This window comes from Periplaneta americana, chromosome 17 (genome assembly GCF_040183065.1).
Source record: "Periplaneta americana isolate PAMFEO1 chromosome 17, P.americana_PAMFEO1_priV1, whole genome shotgun sequence".
In the NCBI taxonomy this organism is placed as follows: Eukaryota; Metazoa; Arthropoda; class Insecta; order Blattodea; family Blattidae; genus Periplaneta; species Periplaneta americana.
The window spans coordinates 115,075,475-115,099,651 of NC_091133.1; the positions used below are offsets into that span (position 1 = coordinate 115,075,475).

Consider the following 24,177-nt stretch of genomic DNA (forward strand, 5'->3'; position numbering starts at 1 on the left):
GATAAAATGTTTTAAGAAGTGGAGCTGCAGCAACCATGTATGAGGCAGCATCAGTACAAAACAACAGAACTTTAGAATCGTGTATATTACCTGAGTATAAAGACTGTAGGCCTTTATTTACAAAATAAGCAGTGGCTTGGCTATTCACTTTCGAAAGTTCCTTAACACATACGAGGTGTGGAATCGAAGGTCCATCAGGACTAAGTTTTCCTACTACCATATTTGCTATATACCTATTCATAGGATCTGAGGTTTCATCCACAGAGACCCATATGTAAGAATCACCTATTTCCTCCCGAATGGAAGCTAAAGTTTCATTGTATATTCTGTCTAAGTAATTTTTTCTTAGGGTCGACTCAGATGGGATATTTTGTTTGCAGTATTTTTGTAAAAACTGTCTTAAAACCGGATTTTCAATTGCATTCCAGGGAATGTTAGCAGCAACAAACGCTCTGGTTAAATCAGCATAGAAATTGCTGCTGAGATTGGATGAAGTAGGCTGTGTTAGTAAAGTTTGTTGCAGTTGATTTTTCTGTTGAGCTTTAGCCTTATGAGCCGCTTCTTGCACATATTGCTTTAGGTGGCACTTCTTTTCTTGCGAAATCTAAAAATGTAAAGTAAACTGAATTAAAATAAAATCCTAATTGTTGTATTGCCGTATTTCTATCACAAAGTTAGTGGGTTCGAACAATCAACATTTTAATGACCTGCAAATACTTTAACTATCGGAATTTAAAAGGTTAAAGTGTAGTGGTCTTAAAAAGAATTATACCTCAGGATAGCTCAGTCGATGTATAAATATTATAGGCCTACTCATTAAAATTAATAGAATTTATATATTTCAACTATTGTTACATACCTGTTTGCTACAAATCTTGCAGAATATTATTTTTCCATCATAAGTGAATTCTGAATAGTCTGTTAGCCATTGCCGGATCAATGTAGATTTTGCACTTATATTTTTCGGCATTATCGCGTTAAACTTCACAGGAAACGTCCTACCGCTCAAAACTTCTCAACACAAATAAGGTGAGGGAAAGAGCAACTGTTAACGAGCATTCAAATGAACCGTTGTTATTGAGATTCAATTGGACAAAAATACAAAGTTCCACTTATTGTTGCATTTCCTGGTAGTGTTAATATTTTGTAACTGTTTACCCTACTAATTCGCAGTTTTACGGCTTTTCATAAATATTTCAAAAACACTCTTTCTCCAAAAATTGTGATTTTATGACACTCTGAAGGGCAGTACAGCTAATCGGTTTCAGACCAAAAACAGTCATTTTTAGTATAGTATATCTCTGAATCGGTAGCAGCACATGTTGTGATTGTTGCCTGCTTCAAAACTAAGGTTGGTTCTTTGTCGGCATTTATGCCTCCAAACATGTTAAATTCGGTGAAATCTATTGCGAGTGTCGAGAGATTCAAAACATTTTGTTTCCTTTATCAATGGTTTCATGGCCAGTGTGAAGCAAACTTTCCACTTTTTAAATGCCTTAAATTTCGCAGTGAATGCATGTATAAATTATAAAAATTAATATGGACGGCGAACAACTGGCACTTGCAGTCTAAAAGGTATCCGACCTTTAGCCAGAAAAAATATTTCAAATACCTGACGGGGTTGGGACCCTAATCCCCTTCAAAGTAGGCCCCTTGTGCTTGCACACACTTAGCCCACCGATTTTACCACTGCTGGAAACACCTCTGGAAGTCTTCTTTTGGAATGGTGTTCAGCTCCGTCATCGTGTTCTGCATTATCTCTGCTCTACTCTCAAAACGGGATCCTTTCAGTGGTGTCTTCAATTTTGGAAACAACCAGAAGTCGCAAGGAGCCAGGTCTGGAGAGTAGGGAGGTTGGCGAACGGTTGTAATTCCATGTTTGGCCAAGAAAGTGTGGACAATTGGGATGAATGTGCGGGGGCGTTGTCGTGATGCAAGTGCCAGTTGTTCGCCGTCCACATGTCTGGTCTTTTGCGCCGAACTGCATCACAGAGTCGCCGGAGAACATCGTGATAGTACTCCTTTGTCACAGTTTGTCCTTCCGGTGCGTATTCATGATGCACAATTCCATGGACATCAAAGAAAACAGTCAGCATCACCTTGATTTTGCTTCGCACCCTGCCGCGCTTTCTTCGGCCTTGGAAACTCGGGATGCTTCCATTGCGACGACTGTCTTTTTGTTTCTGGGTCGTACCCGTACACCCATGACTCATCTCCAGTTATCACGGTGTTCAGAAACCCAGGATCAGTGTTGGCAGTGTCCAGAAGGTCCTGTGCAACGTCACGACGGAGGTCTTTTTGTTCCGGGGACAACAACTTGGGCACGAATTTCGCAGCCACTCGCAAAATTGCATGTGCAGAATCTTTACTCACTCCAACCTCTTTGGCAATCTCCCGCACGGTCAAATGACGATCTGCCATCACCAAATTTCGCACCCTCTCAACAACAGCTGCACTCCGAGCAGTTTGGGGCCTGCCACAACGCTGCTCACTCTCCTCTGATGTGCGGCCATCTTTGAATCGGTTGAACCACTCCTTAATTTGTGTTACACCCATCGCATTTTCCCCAAACACCTGCTGAATCTTACGAATTGTTTGACTTTCAGAATCACCAAGCTTTTGACAAAATTTGATGCAGTATCTTTGCTCAATTCGTTCAGTCATCTTGCGAGAAAACTAAATCCGACAAACACTTAGAACAGCACCTTACTTGGCGACCACCAGCCAGTGACTGGCACAAGCGAATGCGGTGAAAAAATTCAAGCATGCGCATTATGGTTCCTCCTTCCACCGTGCACAGTGGCGCTGCCTTAAAATCACTACTTTGCGCGGGAAAATTAAAGGTCGGATACTTTTTAGACAGGCCTCGTATAATTGATTAATCGTAGCAGCCGCCACCGAGATACCTCCTTTGATTACTTGTGAATCACACGACCATTGTTCAATTATTATCAATTTCAACAACCCGCCAATTACAATCAAAACTATAATTCGTCGAATAATATCAACAATATAATTCGTCAATCACTATAATGCAGTGAATTTAACACACTCTTGGATATGCGTTCAGCTATACCTAATTCTACAAGTGAGAATAAACATCCTAATTGGAGTTAATCAATACAAACTGAAACGTGTGTCAAGTACATCATTTCATTCATTACGTTACGTTCTCCCAAACTCCACGTCCCAAACGACCCTTAGCTACGTGGGAACTCTAATCTACCACAGTTGATTCGAGGGGGCTGGCGCCCAAAATTACAACAAATTTTGCCACCTCGAGTTACCTGTTCCGATATAATCGGAGCTGGCAGCTGGAGCAGAGAGAAGAGGCAGATCACATCGTGTGGGGAGGTGCCGATCTTAGGCACCTTACCTCAGTGTACACTAAATAGAAACATCTGTAGAATGCATGGATTGAATCACTTGTCAATGGTAAGAATGAAAGACGGAAACACGATGAACAACTTTAATTGCCATATACTGTGTATTACATAGCATCTATGATTTTGATTCTGTTAATATGAATGTACATGATCATCATTCAGGGAATTTTTTATGTTAATATCTTTATATTAAAATGCGTAATCCTGTAACACATTACCACATGCTAAGAGCCTGGACGGGGATCAAGATCATCCGTGTTGTATTGACATTTGTTACTCCAACATTCAGAAACTCATCTGACATGAGGCACAAAAAAGTGAATTGATTTTCTGTCAGCTACACATAATGTAATCTTTTCCCCACCATTTTCATTTTAAAATTTCTTTACTTATAAAGTGAAGAAAAATTGTAATGTTGGTACAAAATGTACCTATTTCATAGCTAAAGAATTTCTCAGAACTATATTAGTAAATGATAATACAAAATGCTTATTGAATTTAAAAGTATTATTTCTCTTTTCAATTTCTACATTTTCCAACCAATACTTTTTCTTCTTATTCTTACATTACATGCTAGAGGCAGTTGTTCTATCACACATTTCAGTAACATATCTTACTTTAAATATATCCTATTAAGACATAGAAAAATATTATTGTAACAGAGATCCTATCTTACATTACAATGGTTCGTACGATCCATTGTTGAGAATTTGCATTAAAAATACCGTATGAGACATCATACAGATATAGTGGAATTTGATGATTGAATTTGTTCATATAATGACTAATTCTAGCTGCGGTTTTCACCAAACTATAGTTTCTCTGAAATGCCGGTAGTTCTTGTTATTAAGATAAGCTCAATATTGATTCATTATTATGCTTTGCCATTAATGGCGTTCCCTGATTTGTGTGTTGTTTCAAGTCCATTGTTGCTCCCTCCATTGTGTGTCCCATTCAGAGTTACGATTTGAGGAGCATTAGCATTGAGATCAGCTGCTATGAGGGGCAGGGAAGAGGCACACTGGAAATTGGTTTCTTCTAAGTCTTGCTGTAACTTCGCTAATGACGGACACTGCATCACCACCCCTTGAATGCTATGCAGAGTCTGAAAGAAAGAAGTGATATTGCTTTATTATTAAAATTATGAATATGTTGTTGTTTTCTAATGCCAGGCATTTGACAATAAAGTCATTTGACCTCTTGCACTCCAATATTTTTCAAAGATATTATCATGACTAGCCACTGAACCACAGATTTTGAGATGTTCCGAATCCATTTCTTGATTTGAGTTACACAATGGGCAGTTAGGGGACTGATATTTTCCAATTCTATGCAGGTGTTTGGCCAAACAATCATGGCCTGTTGCCAATCTAAATGCAGCTACAGACGATTTTCGTGGTAAATCGGGAATTAACTGTGGATTATGATGCAGAGAGTTCCATTTTTTCCCTTGAGATTGTGTTATCAAATTTTGTTTGTTGAAGTCTAAGTATGTAGATTTAATAAATCTTTTCACAGAGTAATACGTAGATTTAGAAACAGGTCTGTAAGTAGCAGTGCTGCCCTTCTTTGCTAGTGCATCCGCATTCTCGTTTCCCAGGATTCCACAATGGGATGGTATCCATTGGAATACAATTCTTTTATTGAGTGATATTAATTGAGAGAGCATTTTAGTTGTTTCTGCTGTTTGAGATGAAGGTGTGTGTTTAGAGACGATTGATAGAATAGCTGCTTTGGAGTCTGACAATATAACTGCATTCTTAAATTTATTGATGTGAAATAGAAGATTCCTGAGACTTTCACTTATTGCAACGATTTCTCCATCAAAACTTGTTGTTCCATATCCAAGAGATCTATAAAGTGAGAAGAATATTAATTCAATTGCAAAGGAGGCTTTTAACAGAAAAAGGAGCATCTTCTGCAGATCTCTGGAAAAAGAACTAAGGAAACATGTACATTATGACGATGTGAAGAGAAGAGACTAGAAACTTTTGAAATGTGGATATGGAGAAGGATGGAGTATGTGACATGAACAGGCAGGATAAGAAATGAAGCTGTGCTAGGAATAGTGGGTGAAGAAAGAATGATGCTGAAACTGATCAGGAAGAGGAAAAGGAATTGGCTGGGTCACTGGCTGAGAAGAAACTGCCTACTGAAGGATGTCCTGGAAGGAATGGTGAACAGAAGAAAAGTTCGAGGCAGAAGAAGATATCAGATGATAGACGACATTAAGATATCTGGATCATATGCGGAGACCAAGAGGAAGGCAGAAAATAGGAAAAATTGGAGAATACTGGGTTTGCAGTGAAAGACCTGTCCTTTGCAGAAAAGTAAGAATGAATGAATATAAATTTAAAAACATGATGGCCTGGTAATAACCAGGTTTCCTTTTGAGTCTCAATTGTGCAACTCGAACCAAGAAATGGATTCAGAACACCTCAAAATCTGTGCTTCAGTGGCTGACCATGACAATATCTTTGAAAAATATTGGAGTGCAAGAGGTCAAATGACTTTATTGTCGAACACCTGGCATTAGAAAACAACAACGACAAATTTGGTCCAAAAAAAAAAATAGAAAATGCATATCTTACTAATAAATCAGATTACACATTAATGAATTAAAAGTTTTTCTAGTTTTATGGCTGAATAATTGTGTATGAATGAAAATAAGGACTTGGTTTATTTTTAATTCGATTTTCTGAAGATCAGGTAATCGCAAATAGCTACAATCCAAAATAAAATACTTCAGACACGCCAAAAATCACTGGAGAACAATCTCCTGAATTTATCAGTTTATTTTCCTTTCGTAAACACTAATCACTCAAATAATGAAAGCAATTACTGACTGACTGACTGATTGACTGACAGAGTGAGCCACTCACATTGCCCACCCACTCTTCTACTCACCCACTCAGGTACACAAAATGTAATTCTATATTTTTTTAATGCAAATCAGCTATTCTATCAATACTCTAGACACACACCTTCATCTCAAACAGCAGAAATAAATAAAATGCTCTCTCAACTAATAACACTCAATAAAAGAATTGTATTGCAATGGATACCATCCCATTGTGGAATCCTAGGAAACGAGAATGCGGATGCTTTAGCAAAGAAGGGCAGCACTGCTACTTACAGACCTGTTACTAAATCTACGTATTACTCTGTGAAAAGATTTATTAAATCTACATACTTAGACTTCAACAAACAAAATTTGATAACACAATCTCAAGGGAAAATATGGAACTCTCTGCATCATCATGCACAGTTGATTCCCAATTTGCCACGAAAATCGTCTGTAGCTGCATTTAGATTGGCAACAGGCCATGATTGTTTGGCCAAGCATCTGCATAGAATTGGAATATACGAGTCCCCTAACTGTCCATTGTGCAACTCAAATCAAGAAATGGATTCATAACATCTCAAAATCTGTGCATCAGTGGCTAACCATGACAATATCTTAGAAAAATATTGGAGTGCAAGAGGTCAAATGACTTTATTGTCAAACGCCTGGCATTAGAAAACAACAACATATTTTTTAATGCATTCAAGAGACTTAAATAGTATACAATATTATTAATGAATTATACAAGTATGGCAAAGTTAATGAGTTCAACACAAACAACTGCTGCTATTAATGTATTAGTGGTATGTTGTTTCTGAAGTACTAACAGGCTTGTTTTTCTCTTATGAGTACTCAGACTAACAACAAACCTAACATGGTGAGCATAAACATTTTACCTCCAGTGCACTGTCGATTGCTTCATACTGCCGTCTCACTTCTGTAGCAGCCTGATGCCAGTTTTCTGTCAAGATCTGTTTGTTCAATGAGTACTTTTGCCCTATTTCATTTAATTGCTGCTCTTTTTCAGCCAATTTCTCCTTTAGTCCAGGAATCTGAAAATATGAATATTGCACCAGTTTCATTCATCAAAATATTTATCGTCATGACAATTCATAATGGAGGGGGCTGGCCTATGGTGTTACAGTACCTACACCGGACCTGGGAGCACATGACCTTAGTGTAGTCAGCTGGTGTTATTCTCTGTGGCAAATCTCCTGGATATGATGAGAACCAATCGGTGATCGCTGAGGCATTGCAATATGGATGGCTTATGCGAGATAGAGATGGCAATACCGGAGACAGAGGGAGGGAGAAATCAGTTTCCCGCTGTGTTAAATATTTATTACGTTGCAGCTCCTAAGGTAGTCAATAGCGGTGTAATTTTTATGATTGATAGGTGAATGACTGAGGAAAGCATAGAAAGAAATTCGAAATCAAAATCTTTTTTGGAAACAGAGAGAAAAAATAATAACTTCGAAGTGATCTGTTCAAAATAGACATTGGTACGCGGCAAACTTGATTGTTTTTCATGTTAGATGGGAGATCAAACTGAGAAAAATGTTGAAAAAGAATGGAAATTACTTTTAAAAGTTATTGCTACTCAAAATTTTTACTGGTTTCTGAGTTATGGCAAGTTAAATGAATGTTTTTGCTCCGTCGAAGGACTCAAGACTCAGACTTTTACTGTTAAAAGAGTAAGAATGCTGGAATATATATAAAATATATATAAAAATAACTCGTAAACTCTAAATATCACAACCTTTTTTCTCTCTTTTATCACTACCTCTTGCTTTACTGAACGACAAGGTGTAACAGAAATATTCTTTCACATGAACGAGAAATGACCTGCTTTTTATGCAAATATAAATACAGAGAAAGTATGATAAGAGTGTGTCAGCTTGACCGTGTGTGTTTGGTTTTCTGTTTTCTTGTATCTGCGTGTCTTCAGTAATGCAGGTAGTACTGGTAATGGTTCGAATCCTAATGGCTACCCACTTTTATTTATTTATTTACTTCTTTATTTGTTGCTTTATTTATGTATTTATTTATTGCTTTATTTATTGTCTATTTATTTTATATTTAAGATTTCTTCTTCTTTTATGATACGTTAATTTTGTATTTAGTCATGCATTTCTAATACTGCATAATAATAATAATAATAATAATAATAATAATAATAATAATAATAATAATAATAATTACATAGGCCCTAATATTTTACCATTAACGTACTGTATAACTTGCAAAAACACGACTTTTGTTCTAATTTCGTCATTTTTTTTTTTCCCAGAAAGCAGGTAATTTAATACTCTGATCTGTTGATTTCGTGAAAAGAGTAGCTAGACACCACACATTTGTAAGAAGATATATCAAAAACTAATTAAAACAGAATCATATTTCCAGTATTTTAATAAAGACATAATCTCCATGAAAACCACAAAGCATTTTCACAATAACTTATATATATAAATAATTAGAACAGGGTCATATTTCCAGTATTTTAATAAAGACGTAATCTCCATGAAAACCATGAAGTATTTTCATGGTACCGGTATATTAAAAACTAATTAAAACAGGGTGCCTATAATTCCAGTATTTTAATAAAGATATATAATCTCCATGAAAATCACAAAGCATTTTCACGATACATTAAAAACTAATTAGAACAAGGTCATATTTCCTGATTTAAAAAAAAGAAAAGATATTAAGACTCGAACATTTCATGCGTTTGTTTTATGGTGACTACCACATCGGTCTTCTAAACACCTGCGCCATGAGAACAGATTTACAATTGCTGTCACGAGTACATAAATATGTAAAACCTCTTTTAGTCAGATGTAAAAAGCAGGTTATTGGTGTGAATCATCCTTTCTAGCCGGAGTATTTCGATTAGAAGATAGAATTTGTTGGATCGGCAAGTTTTTGTGTCCTAAGCTGTGTATTTAACTTTATTGCATGCTGATAAAAGAAGCTGAAATCTAGGTTATGTTAGCTTAGGTTAGATGAAAGCTTAAGTTAGTGCTTAGTTTACCTTTAAAATTGTCACGAAAGTCCCGATGTTAACAAAACTGTCCCAAATCTGACAATGTTTCATCGTGACTATAATTATCTCTTCATTATTAATCGGTACATAAAAGTAAAAATAAAAGAAAATACTTTTGATAAACTCTAGTTTAGCAAATGAATGACAATAATCAAGTCTTCTGAACGAGGTTAATTAAGATTGAAATGAGGAAGAAGTTTAGTTCTGTTTCTTCAATTGTTATACAAAATCATTGCTAACTACTGATAAATATTAAAAATATTCCTAAAATCATGCTGTCCCTAGAAAAACGGTAAGAGGAAGTTACAGTAAGAGAATATAAAAATATGTAACAAAAATAAACTAAAAAGTATAGGCGTAATATTGAAAAAATGAGTGTAGCAAAGATTAGCCTACATCCTTTCTTAGACTTCATTACATATTTCACCAGTTTCATAAAGTTCCATTTCTTATCACGCAGAAAATGATACTATTATTATTTACAGTTTATTTTCTTTAACTATCATTTAAATGTAGGTTTTCATCAGAATCTTTTACATAAAATTGAGAAATATGGTACCGGTAGTGAATTAAAGAATAAAGAAAACTGTGCATTGCTCCATTGCAGTTCCTTACCTCACCACGAGCTGTAACAACTCTGGCCAGCACTTCTGGAGATGGTAGTTTGCCGCTCTCCTGCCACTGCTGTAGAACATTCTCAGCTTCTTCTTCATGAGAGCGCAGCTGTAGCTCTGTTTGTTTGCACACGGAGCTTAAGTTGTGCAGTTCTTTTGTTAATTGCTGAGAATATAAAAAGAAATAATTCGTGATTTTATCGTGCAAATTTATATTATTAGTAAGGAGCGGATTCCTATGTAATTAAATATTATTTTTGTGTGTGATAAAACACAATTAACAAAGCTAAAAATTCCGAACATGAAGTTTCAAGTTTAAAACCCGAATTTTATTTCACATAAAAACACATATTTTCACAAAAAAATTATGTAAATACATATTTTCAGGAAATCTATTATAAACACATAAATATTGGAGTTTTTTTACTTAAATAATTTTTTTACGTGAATTTTTAAACATTTTAAAACTAAATCAATTATGTAACTCAGAAGTATGTTATCTTTTTAAGAATTCCTGGTTGCTTCGTGTTTCTAAGTGCTGTGTGGTGTATCCATGATCCATTTTTGTAATAGTATCACCTAAAGTTCTGAGAACTGCTAGGCAGCATATCAATGTTATTATTAGAGAATAAATTAACATGGACAAGGAGGAGAGATCTTGCAACACATAATTAGGAATGTTTATTGTTGCTGAAGATGATTTCATTCAACACTTTTTTGTGAAACACAACAGATAAGAGCTCGAGTATGAACATTATTTAGTTTAAACAAATCTCTCGCCTCTCACTCATGTCCATCAAGTGAGGCAATACATCTTGTTGTGATTCCCTGTTATCAGCTTCGTCAATCGATATCCTTCAAGATATACTGAAAGATGGTTGTTTAAAAAACGATTTGGCTTTCCTATTAGCAAATCTAAGGTTTCTGTGTGACACCATAAAAAAAACTCGAAACATCCAAAAACCTGTTGTCTGAAACAGAGAGGTGCGTAACGTGAAATTAAACTAGACTCACTACCAGGTCCAGAAGTACAAGTACTAAGGGACAAATTCCACAGTGTGTTTGGGGAAAACAGTGGATATAAAGAAATGTGTGAAGTTGATCAAGTATTGGAGGGTGTGCCTGTAGGTGAAATTGATGGTGTATGTGTGACATTCCTCTCTTTAAATATGCACGTCTGACGTCCTGTGATGTGGAAAGATCGTTTTCACAGTATAAGTCGTTGTTCAGAGATAATCGGCATGCATTTATGATGGAGAATTTGGAGATGACCTTTGTTGTTCACTGCAATTCTCGGCCATCTACTAGCACTCAATTGTGGTTGGTGAGTACCTAGTAACTTTTTTTTTCCAAGCTAAGTAAGGTATTTTTGTCATATTTAAAAAAAATATATATTTTTTTTATTTTTAGCAAATATTTTCGTACTTTTTAGCACATAAAAAATAAATATATTTAAATTTTTTAGCACATAAAAATCCGCTCCCTAATTATTAGATATTAAGCTGATAAGAACAGATATTACGCTTTGATCTTAGCCACCAGACATTATTAGAACTGCAGATTCACAAAATTATCAACTATGATAAAGTTTCATTACGTTTTCTTTTCTTACTTTAATTGTGTAATCATAACACAGTTTTAAATTCATTATGTTTCTAAATTTAATATCAAATCTTTCTCCGAGAAAATTTTAGTTGGGGGTAAATACAAGTGGAATAGACTTTCTAAATATTCTTGCATAACATGTAAAAATGAAGAGGCTAATATGTGATTCCACATTATTGCACATTTACAAATATTTTCTTTGAATTTCTGGGCTTTTTAGAAGTATTGTATAATTAAGGACGAAATTTGAAATATTTTTTTTTATCCAATGCCACCAGGTTGTCTTTTCGACATTTCTGGTCTTCTCTCCTGGCTGTGGCTTAGTTGTAACCCACTTCTGAGGTTGGGGCGCCTGGAAGGCGGAGTTACATTACCCCGATGATGTGACAGGATGATTATGATAATGTGGTGCCAGGAGAGGTCTTAAATCTAAACTTAACCTAAATTCCAGACCATGGACGAACACAGGAATAATCCCCTTTAAGGAAAAATTCCTGTGCTCTAACCGGGAATCGAACCCGGGACCTCATGAACTATAGCCAGAAGCTCTGACCACTAGACCATGAGGCTGGTCAAAAAAAAAAATAGAGTGTAAATAATATAATAATACAGTAGAACTTGGTTATAACGACATCCAAGGGACCTGGAAAATTATGTTGTTATAAACGAGTGTCGTAGTAACCAAGATTCACATTATCAATCTAGTGAGGTGGAAAATGAAAAATAACAAACTTAATTAGACTTATTTTAGATTTATGTATTGACTTTTAAGCCTACAATGAACATAATAAAATACACGTAGGCCTACAATTATAAATACAGTATTCTGTATTAAAACAGTTTGTTCAGTACTCACCAAACTACTTTACTTAGAAGTGAAGTAATCAGTCATTCTACTTTGTTGTCTTCTACTTGCCCAATACACACTTTCTAGGGCTAAATTACGTTCTATGTTCATAATTTCAGTTGCAATTTCACTGCTCCCTTCCCTAGCTTCATAGAACATGTTCATAATTCTAATGACTTCTAAAGCGTCACTTACTTCTTTTAGTGGCCATACTGCGTTAAAATGCGTGTACTTAGTGAAAACTTCCTGTCGAAACTGATCTAATACAGCATGAATTCGGGGCAGGTTACAATGGGGTGGGGAATCTGCCTGCATTCCAGAGGTCTATGATAGAAGGAGACTGTAACGAATTTGTCAGGGTCAGATTTCAACAAAATATTTCTTAAAATACTTTGGTTCTTAGAAAATCTTATTCCAAACTGAGGTTGAAAATGACGTTATATGCGAGGTAGACGGATATGCGTTTGTCGTATTAAGCAAGGTAGGAAAGCATATGTCTTACGGGGAATTAGTTGGGACCAGAGAATATTTGACGTTATAGGCGAGGTGTCGCACAAAACGAGGTCGCTATAACCAAGTTCTACTGTATATGTACCGTACCAAAATTTTTGACAGATGATATAAGATCGAGTTTCTAAACAAACAAATTCTAATGCAGTTTGTTGCAAACTGAGTAATTACCAGTAACTTAACATATGAAATATTTTCAGTGAAATTATTCATTTAAAACAAAAGACGTTTGAATAAGCTACATCATGTCTGGAAAGATAAACAGTTGGTGAGTTAGTTTTTGACTGCTGGCATTGCAAGCTATCATTTGTTTGCCTAAGAAATTATAGAAATGTTTTACCTATTCTGAAAACATATTCTGTTCTTCCTATATTTAAACTTCACTCTCTAACCTGTGCAAGATTAATCCAGTCTCTATCATCATATCCCACCTCCCTCAAATCCATTTTAATATTATCCTCCCTTCTACGTCTCGGCCTCCCCAAAGGTCTTTTTCCCTCTGCCCTCCCAACTAACACACTATATGCATTTCTGGATTCGTCCATGCATGCTACATGCCCTGCCCATCTCAAACATCTGGAATTGTGTGTGTTATCTAATTTTTTCCATTCCCCCGTAACTTCATCGCCCCATGTACTAATAATTTTTAGCTATGGAATTTAGAACAGATTTACTTCGAAAAATTGTCATTTCAATTGCACTTGTCAAATTCTGTCTTTACCTGAATTTACATCAGCAACATTTCTCACCTCTACTTGATCTTTGTGCCGCTGTAATTCATCTCTTGTATGTTCGAGATCCTGGACTCTTCGCTGTAACTGAAGACGTACGTCTTGTACTTCTCCTCTCAATCTTGCTCCAAGACGTTCCCAATTTCTGACTTCATCTTGCACTTCTCTTCTGCTTTCTTGCTCTCTCCGAACTTGTTCTGCTAGCTGTATTCTAGACAAGCAATACAATATGGCTTTTAATATTTCTGTATATGCGTGCTTATGGTAACATTTATAATAGCATACGTATTCTCCTAGACTGTTATCTATTTTCAGTCCACATTATGACCCAATGATGTGCCCACTAATTTTTCAATTCGGTGAGCCTGCTTGGAATAAGGAGCTCAAACAAAATGGTGCGAGATATCAGTACTTGTGGCTGGGTCTTTATTGCAATCGTAGCCAAGTCCTTGTATTGAAATAGTGTGTTAATGCCCCTCAATGAAAGAAATTATTTAACATTTCAAAACTGCCATGGTAGTCCAATAGCTAGGGCGCTGGACTTATAATCCTATAGACCCAGGTTCGATTCCCGATGTACTCCCCAATTTATAACTTGAGTTGGGCAAGCCCATGGTCCAGATAACACAGAGGTTTTCTCCAGGAGCTCTGGTTCCCCTGTGGCATTCCAACAAATCTCCATCATCATGTCATCTCATCGCGGGTGTAACATAGACCAGCCTCCAATGGCGCACCCTGGGCAACGACTCTGTCGGTAAATTGGTCTACACAACTGGCTTCATATAGGTGAATGACGAAAAGTCAAGTACCCACCGTTAGTTAAAAAAAAATAAATAAATAACATTTCAAAGACTGCCAGTTTTAAGTTGATAATGACTAAGGTTGCCAACTTTTGAAAACTAAATGTCATGAAAAATTTTATAAACATTTTCGATGTTGAAAATGAAAAGATAACCTCAAATGTCTACTGTGTACATTGTACTATATGGGTATAACCCCCTCTGGCTTATGTTATATTAATTTATGTTGCAAATACATAATACAATAAGTAAACTAGGATAGAATCTGAATACCAATCCTTTATTAATCCAATTTAGAGTTATAAAATTATGAATTCAACTTACATTACCGATACTACTACTACTACTACTACTACTACTACTATTATTATTATTATTATTATTATTATTATTATTATTATTATTATTATTAATTATTTGCCTAATTACTAACATTACACTGTAGTAGTAACATGTCACAAAATATTTAATATTTATAACAAATTTTGCCTCTTTCAGAAATTTTGTCTTTCTTTTTATATATGTTTAAAAAAAATCCTTGCAATTCATACTAAAATTAAGAATGACCTCAAGCTCTGATTTTATTATATATATATATAATATTTTATTAATTCTGTTTCTACACTCTGTCCATCTAACTTTCATTAAAGAAAAAACTCTTTCTACACGAGTGTTAGATCCATCCAGGGATATTGAAAAAAGGATTAGTATCCACAATTCGCGAAATGATTAGGTCCTTTTGGATGACTATCGAGAAAACGATCTTCTTGCTAATGTTTGAGGTGGAAAAGGGAAATACGTATGAAAATCGGGATTTTCCGCTAAAATTGGGATAGCTGGCATCCCTATTAATAACACACAATATTTTATACTTTATTCATCAGTAAAGGAGGAAAATAAAGACATTGGAACCAAAGAATAAGGCGTAAAGAGAGTTTGGTTTAAATTCACTACATGCCTTAAAAACAAAGGGAGAAGAAACTCCTCCATTACGTACCTTTCGTCATGCAGTTCATCCATACACGTGTCATTCTCCAGCTGGATGATCCGCAGAACCTTGAGTAGTTTGGTGACTAGATTGTCTACTTCAATAATTTGGTCCACAAGCGTTATGGCTGGGGAGCAGTCCTCTAGTGGTGGCAGGAGGTCGACACCAGAACTTTCGTAGTCGATGGATGTGAGATCGTCACTGCAGCCGCCATCAGTCTGCGCCAGTTCGAACTGTTGTCTGTTAAGGATGGCTTGTGATAGATTTTGCAGAGATTCACTGTTGGCAAGACAAGTGGTCGTGATGCTTCCTGTGCTGTAACGAGGATTGGATGCCGTGTCGTAAGCATCCAGGTCCTCTGCAGTGGGCTCCCCCAGTTCTGAAGTTTCTACGATCAGAATTAAAGGAAATTGTTTAATTGAAAACATTGCTACCATCAGATTCCTTGAATCCGAACTAAATAAATAAGAATAATTAATTAAAAGCTAAATTGATGGGGATACTAAAGAAAATAGGTGTGGATTGGAAAGAGAGAAGGCTGTGCAGTAATCTTTAATAGGACAGGAGAAGAAATGCCAGAAGGAAGTGAAATTAGAAGGATGCTTTTATCACCTATCCTGTTCAACATCTACTTGGAGGATTTAGTAAAGAACTGTTTTGAAAACACGGAAGGAGTGATAGTACGAGGAAGAAGAATAAAGTGCATAAGATTTGCTTTGCTGATGATATGGCGTTGTTAGCAGGAGAGGAGATGATACTAAGGGATATGCTACTGGAGCTAAATGACAGCTGTCAGCAGTATGCAATGAAGATAAATGTAAATAAGACGAAAACCATGGACATAAAAATAAAGAAGGTAAGCATGCGAATTCTAAGTAGAGCAAATGCACAGCTTCAAATACTTGGGGTGTACTATAAGCAGTAACATGAGCTGCTGCCAGGAAGTGAAAAGGAAGATAGTAATAGACAAGGATGCTTTTAATAGAAAAAGGAGCATCTTCTGCGGACCTCTGGAAAAAGAACTAAGGAAGAGACTAGTGAAGTGCTTTGTATGGAGTGTGGCATTGTATAGAGGCAGAAACAAGGACATTACAACGAAGTGGAGAGAAGTGAATAGAAGCTTTACAAATGTAATCTTCATCTTACGATGTTGGATGACGTATAAACGTCCGTTGATGTGACATATTAATGAATTTAAACACTATTATAGTCACAATCATGCCATGGTATGAAAGAAAAATTCCACAACCTCGAGCGGGATTCGAACCTGCGACAGAGTCGCCAGTATGAAAGGATAATTCCAAGCCTTTGGTGTGAGACGATCTCGACAGCTCAGCGCCTGACCGGACTACAGAAAGTCGCAGGTTCGAATCCCGCTCGAGGTTGTGGAATTTTTCTTTCATACCATGGCATGATTGTGACTATAATAGTATTTAAATTCATGAATAGAAGCATTTGAAATATTGTTGTTGTTTGCTAATGCTGAATTTCTGACAATGAAATCATTAATTCTCTCGCTCTCCAGTATTTTTCACTCAAGGACGCCAAGTTGATAGTGGCTGGGCAGTGCTGAAGATGGTTTTGATCCATTTCCTCTTGAAGATCACATAAGGGGCAGAGTGGTGAAGGAGATATTCAAATCCTGTGGAGATACTTGGCCAAGCAGTCGTGGCCTGTAAACAGTCTAAAAATTGCAATTGAAATGTGCATTGAAATGTGGATATGGAGAAGAATGGAACATATGAAGTGGACAGACAGAATAAGAAATGAAACTGTGTTGGAAAAAGTGGATGAAGAAAGAATGATGCTGAAACTGATCAGGAAGAGGCAAAAGATTTGGTTGGGTCACTGGCTGAGAAGAAACTGCCTACTGAAGGGTACACTGGAAGGAATAGTGAACGGGAGAGAAGTTCGAGGCAGAAGAAGATACCAGATGACAGACAATATTAAGATATATGGATCATATGAGGAGACAAAGAGGAAGGCAGCATAGGAAAGACTGGAGAAAGCTGGGTTTGCAGTGAAAGACTTGCTCTTGGGCAGAACACTGAATGAATGAATGAATGAATGAATGAATGAATGAATTAAAAGCTAATTAAATATAAATGTCCAATATTAATATACAAAATAGGAAAACATAAAAAATAAAAATAAATAAAGACAGATAAAGTAAAACAAAAGTTCACACCTTAAGAAGTTTTAATAGTAAATATAATACACTAGCCAAATTTTAATATCAGTACTTCAGCTAGTAGGAAAGAAAAATGCCCTCTTTGTTATACATTTTTCGATTTACGAAAAGAAAGATAAGAGATTATGTCAGCTGAAAGAGGAAATGTGAAACTTTGAACATTACAATGGGTCATAAACTAATGCACACACCACAGAAAGTTAATTCTATCTAGAAAGAGAAAGGAAAATATCATACAGTCCTAGTATAACCACAGTCTAGTATATACAGTCACGAAGCTTGAGTTGTTAGGATGCTAGGAACAATTGAGTGTGCTGGTACTATTTTGCATTGTCTGTGATGAGGCGATATAAAGCGATCCTAGTGGTTAGCAACTACCTATGGATGCATATTTACTACATATTGAGCTTCGTGACTGTATATACAGACTGTGGTATAACGAGGAGCAGGAGAAAATTAAGTGTAAACTAGACTCAATGATTTCGAAATACAACTTTATGCTACCTAAACAGGAACAATATCAGTCGAAATTTGATAATCTGGATGTGTGCGAGGAGGGAGAGGGGGAAGAGGGGGAAGAGGAGGGAGAGCGGGAGAAAAGAGAGAGAGAGAGAGAGAGAGAGAAAATAGTAGACTCCCAAAGAAAGTACTACAATATAAACCTGAATGTAAAGAGCAAGAAAGACTCAGACGAAGATGGAAAGACTGCTTTAAATTTCCAGATATCCGATCATGATGATGATGATGATGATGATGATGATGTCCACTGACTGAAGAATTAATAAGAAGTTAATGATTACAAGAGAATACAGCTTTTTCCTTCCACTGCTAACATACCTTCAGAGGTCTCTTGAAAGAGTTCCTGAGCAGTGTCTTCAGTATGCAGTACTCGTTTCCCTGTACCTCCAGTCGCTGCATTTTTTATGGCACTGATCACAGCTGTCACAAACGATGCCCCTCGCTTCGGGGAAGGTGTGCGCTGTGGATCGAAGGACGGTTGTTCTGAAGCTCGATTTGCAGATATCTTTTCTGGACTTGCTTCAATACTGCTGTTACTCTTGCTGTAGGCTTCATTATGAAATATTACATCCTGGGAAAGAATGCAAAGACTAATATTATTTGAGGATATTATTATATCCTTTGATATAGCTGTATTTAATTTGCTTTTATGAATTAATAAGTTACGTCAAAATAGTTTATTTATCTCTAGAATCATTCAGAAGTTTGCATATTGAACACTTTTCATTAACAGTACCCATACCAGATGATGACAAATTTATTCTCAGTATTTATTCACTTCATTATTAATTTGCACTTACTTTTTATTCATTTGTCAATTAAATGCTATGGTGTTGCTAAATTTTATAGGAAAATAACATATTAAAATATTAATTCCTATTTAAAATCATTTTTAAGTAGTTATCTACAGCGTAAAATTTTAAGATAAAGTTACCAATTGTAGATACATTAACTTTATACCTCTCAGTAAAGACCCCCATCAATATCCATTTCACATCATGTACAATAAATTTTAAAATTCATGCTCACTTATATGTGAATTATATGAAGCAACTTGATAATATCTGATTACTTTAATCTTTATATGAGGATGAATCTAAAACAATGTTCTGTTTAGAGTCAAAGCAATTCTTTTGTTAAATATAAATTACTACAATATATTTCGTAAATTACGAGAAAAGCATTGTATTACGAAGGTGATTTGAAAAGTATGGTAACAAGAGCACTCACGGGTGATATATCCCCCCCTCTTCTTCGAATTTTCTGCCAGGGCCGCAGCAGCAGACCACATATCATTAATTTGTTGAGGTATACGGTGTAAAACGGTGCTTCTGGTGGGAGGTACTGGACCATCCTCCCTACAGCCCCGATCTGCCACACAGTAATTTCCATCTCTTTGGATCGTTGAAGAAGCACCTGGATGGTAAGTGATTCATCACCGATACGGCCGGTCAGCAAGCCATCATGATGTGGCTTCAGGGACTTCACACAGACTTCTTCTATGCCTGCATCGATGATTGTTCGAACACTTGTTTCAACAGTCCGAAGAGATGGAAATTACTGACTATCAGGTCGCGGCTGTAGGGAGAATGATCCAGTACTCCCAATGTAAGCAGCAAACCCACACCTATTTCCGTGATATGACATCCACACTGTAAACGTGCGTGCAGCTATCTTACAACTGATATTGCGAGCGTCTGACACAACATATGCGCCATCTAATGGCTACATAACAAAGCTGTGGTCTGCTACTGCAGTCCTGGCAGAAAATTCGAACAAGAGTGAGAATATGTCACCAGTGAGAACTTTTGTTACCTTACTTTTTAAATCACTCTCGTATTATTATTATTATTATTATTATTATTATTATTATTATTATTTACTTACTTACTTACAAATGGCTTTTAAGGAACCCGAAGATTCATTGCCGCCCTCACATAAGCCCGCCAGCGGTCCCTATCCTGTGCAAGATTAATCCAGTCTCTATCATCATACCCCACCTCCCTCAAATCCATTTTAATATTATCCTCCCATCTAAGTCTCGGCCTCCCTAAAGGTCTTTTTCCTTCCGGTCTCCCAACTAACACTCTATATGCATTTCTGGATTCGCCCATACGTGCTACATGCCCTGCCCATCTCAAACGTCTGGATTTAATGTTCCTAATTATGTCAGGTGAAGAATACAATGCGTGCAGTTCTGTGTTGTGTAACTTTCTCCAGTCTCCTGTAACTTCATCCTGCTTAGCCCCAAATTTTTCCTAAGCACCTTATTCTCAAACACCCTGGACCTATGTTCCTCTCTCAAAGTGAGAGTACAAGTTTCACAACCATACAGAACAACCGGTAATATAACTGTTTTATAAATTCTAACTTTCAGATTTTTGGACAGCAGACTGGATGATAAGAGCTTCTCAACCGAATAATAACACGCATTTCCCATATTTATTCTGCGTTTAATTTCCTCCCGAGTGTCATTTATATTTGTTACTGTTGCTCCAAGATATTTGAATTTTTCCACCTCTTCGAAGGATAAATCTCGAATTTTTATATTTCCATTTCGTACAATATTCTGGTCACGAGACATAATCATATACTTTGTCTTTTCGGGATTTACTTCCAAACCGATCGCTCTACTTGCTTCAAGTAAAATTTCCGTGTTTTCCCTAATCGTTTGTGTATTTTCTCCTAACATATTCACGTCTTTCAGTCCTATTCCGAGGCTTATTATAGGGATACGTAACAAGCTGTTTTTTACGGTGATGGGTTGTTAGCCCTTCGCCCAACCCCCAAGCTGGAGGACCACCCCTTATCGGCTGTCCACGACCACTTATTCAATATATCGCAGCTACCCTCCATATCTGGAGGCCGTCTCCTCTATCCGCAACCTGAGGACGCGCCATGCCGTGGTGATAGGGACCCACAATACATGGATTATTATTATTATTATTATTATTATTATTATTATTATTATTATTATTATTATGATCATACACAATATAATCAAAAGTGCAATGCTACTGACTTGAATTCTTTGAACTGGAAATAGATACTGAAAATGAATTGTGACTGTATAATACCAGTATGTCATGCAATTACAAAGAATTAAACTTTTCAAACTATGTACCATAGGAATTCATGTATTTCATTATAGTACTAATACTGTATTAATGTGCTCTGTATGTTACATAAATCCTGTAATATAATACAGACTTCAAGAGAGTACTTTAACACAACAAAACTCTGTACAGCTACTTTGCACATAATAATTGATGGTTATACAGGTTATGCATTGTTTTAACAGTAACACAAAATTAACATGCAATTTGGATAATACGTGAACAATAATAACGGTGGTTATATTTATTCTTATTACATTTACAGGAATTACAGAATTAATTCTGAATTGCAAAGCAATTCATCAAACATTGAATTTATATACATTAAACCTCGAGGTTCAACATGTGTCCAATCTTAATTTTATTTAATGTATAAAACATGAATATATCAGGTTCTCTCATTCGCTTCGTCCACACCACATCAAGATGATTAATTTTTTCTTAGCTTTAAAGTATGGTGGCAAATTTATTTGAATTTATTTCACAACTTTAAACTGCTTTCACTTTCCTTTCGTTATCAGTATATGAAATTTTTTTTTTTCACTGTAAAAAAATCTCTTTTACTTTCTTCTGTATGATAAATTAAAGTTTCAAATAATGATGCTCAACTATACAACCCATATTTTCAAATAATAATTAAAGAAACTAGGAAAAATAAACTCAACAAAGGTAGAAAAGGAAGAAAATTATATTGATTGTACAAATAGAAGAAACTCTATGTTGGAATTATGTGAAGTGAATTAATAATTTGCAATTACAAATACAAGAGTGCAATTGTGTTTTCATTATTAACACAAATAAAAAATAAAGATAAGTAAAGAAATAAATAAAATCGTTCCTTAAAAAAAAAAAAGATTATGTTCATATAGCACAATATGACGTCATCTTTTCAATTAACGAAACCTAAAACTAGCAAAATTCGTACAAATTATTTATATTTTTTCTCTTCATCTCAAAGCTTTTTTTTCCCTTCAAGTGTAAACTTTATGTAATAAACACTAATAAAAGAAGAAATGTCCTGTTTCACTCATCTTGTCATTTACTGTACAATAAGAAATAGAAACGTTACTTCATTAATTAATTCACTTCGACAAAAAGATTTTGGAATATTTTTATTTATAAAGCTGTCGTTTACTACGTCACATACTTTTCCGAAACACTATTTTACTGTACATAAAGTAACTATGCATTAATGTTATAATAATTTTATGATTTAGGCCATTCGAAAATGAGAAAAAATACATAGGCCTATTATGATATAAAATATTGCTCTATGAATTTCCACAAACCCACTTCATTTATCTATCCTTTTGTTGATACCCTTTTATAATCCCCTGATATATTATTTTTATGGATTCAGGAAATATTATCCCAATACGGAATTTTTGTACAAATATTTAAAAAGCACCATTACCGGTATAATAATTCCAAATATGTTATCATTATGAATTTCTTATATTGATTTACCAATATCCCTACATGCTACCAACTAAAAGGTGAGACAAGCTTATTTACAATTATCTATGATTTCTGTTACAGAGTCAGTAGCAAGAAAGGTTTATTCTAATTTATAAGAGGGGTTTTTTTTTTTTTTTTTTTTAATTTTGAAGATCAAACATCTAAAGAAATAAAAAGCCAAGCAGAAGTTTGCGTAATTGAAGCAATATGTTATTTTCGATATATATTAAATTTACCAACTAGATACAGTAAGTTAACAGCTACATGACTTACCTAATAACAGAAACTGGCATCAATTTGGCTCGCAATGGAAAGGTATAATAATTAATTACACAACACTAATCTTTCTCTTTGTACGTACAGAATAGAACCAGATTTCTGCTTGACTTATTAAAGAACTGGTAACATGCTTTGGTAGGTGCAGGAGAACATGAGGTTATCGAGTTACATTATACAGTACATGATGGAAATACTACAGGTATCTCAACACATGCATATTTACAGGTTACATCTTATTTGGAATTTGGTGAATGTCAGCTGCAAATAATTTCACGACTTTATGCATAATGTAAGTTACACTTTCTCAGCATTGTTGTTAATCCTTTGCTCCATTCAAATTATGGAAATCTGCCATTAACTACTAGCAATTTAAAATTGTGTGGTAAGTTCAGTTTTATACTGTACATGTAAGTATATTTAGATGTCTGATATCTTTACGATTTAAGGCTTAATGCAGAATTAGTGATGAATGTTATTTCTTTACTGGTAAAAGTCGAAACTTATAGTAACCGCACTACAATCTATGATGAACAATAATGTGTATCTCTTGTCTTTATATATACACAAGGTGAACCGTAAATAATGTCATTAACGTCAGGGAGTTATTCTTTGAGATATTTCAAACAAAAAAGTTTATTGATTAAAGTTCGCGTTAACACTTTGTTTGTTAAAAACATAAAATTACTTAGTCACACGTTAAAAAGTGTTAAAATTATAAAAAAAGGTATATACCTTGGACAGACGGCCTGTTTCGACGTGATGTTAAGTCTTCATCAGTGTCTCTTGAACTACTGATGATCTTGAATTCTGTGATGTGCATTTGTCGATTGTAGGGGTAGGGGTGTGTTGCTCTTATGGTGGGGGCTGGTTGTTTGTGTGTTATGACGTATCATGACGTCGAATAATGTGTGGGTATGTTATTGTATGTTTATATATTTCGTATTGTTCTAAGATGTTTAACTGTGAACTTTTTGGGGTGATGTGTAAAATTTCCATATCTGTTTCTATGTTATTGTAGTCATAATTATTATGCAGATCACATTATCAACAATAATCATGACTACAATAATATAGAAACAGATATGGAAATTTCACACATCACCCCAAGAAGTTCACAATTAAACATCTTAGAACAATATGAAATATATAAACATACAATAACATACCCACAACATATACTTAATACACAATTACAGTTCAATACCCACACATTATTCGACGTCATGATACGTCATAACACACAAA

The 24,177-nt window shown here is 35.4% G+C and overlaps 1 protein-coding gene across 4 annotated transcripts in view; it reads right to left on the bottom strand.

Annotated features, from left to right (window-relative positions):
- Positions 1–3,455: 3,455 nt before the first annotated feature.
- The window catches only part of corn (cornetto), a 321,107-nt gene continuing 300,385 nt past the window's right edge, over positions 3,456–24,177 (bottom strand). For all 4 annotated transcript variants that reach the window (XM_069815995.1, XM_069815992.1, XM_069815994.1 and 1 more), the window contains 6 exons: positions 18,398–18,650; positions 15,379–15,757; positions 13,600–13,792; positions 9,890–10,054; positions 7,128–7,283; positions 3,456–4,491 (listed from right to left, as the gene is read on the bottom strand). In XM_069815995.1, the coding sequence (XP_069672096.1) occupies positions 4,261–4,491; positions 7,128–7,283; positions 9,890–10,054; positions 13,600–13,792; positions 15,379–15,757; positions 18,398–18,650 (1,377 nt within the window). In that variant the 3' untranslated portion in view covers positions 3,456–4,260. The remainder of the gene's footprint in view (positions 4,492–7,127; positions 7,284–9,889; positions 10,055–13,599; positions 13,793–15,378; positions 15,758–18,397; positions 18,651–24,177) is intronic.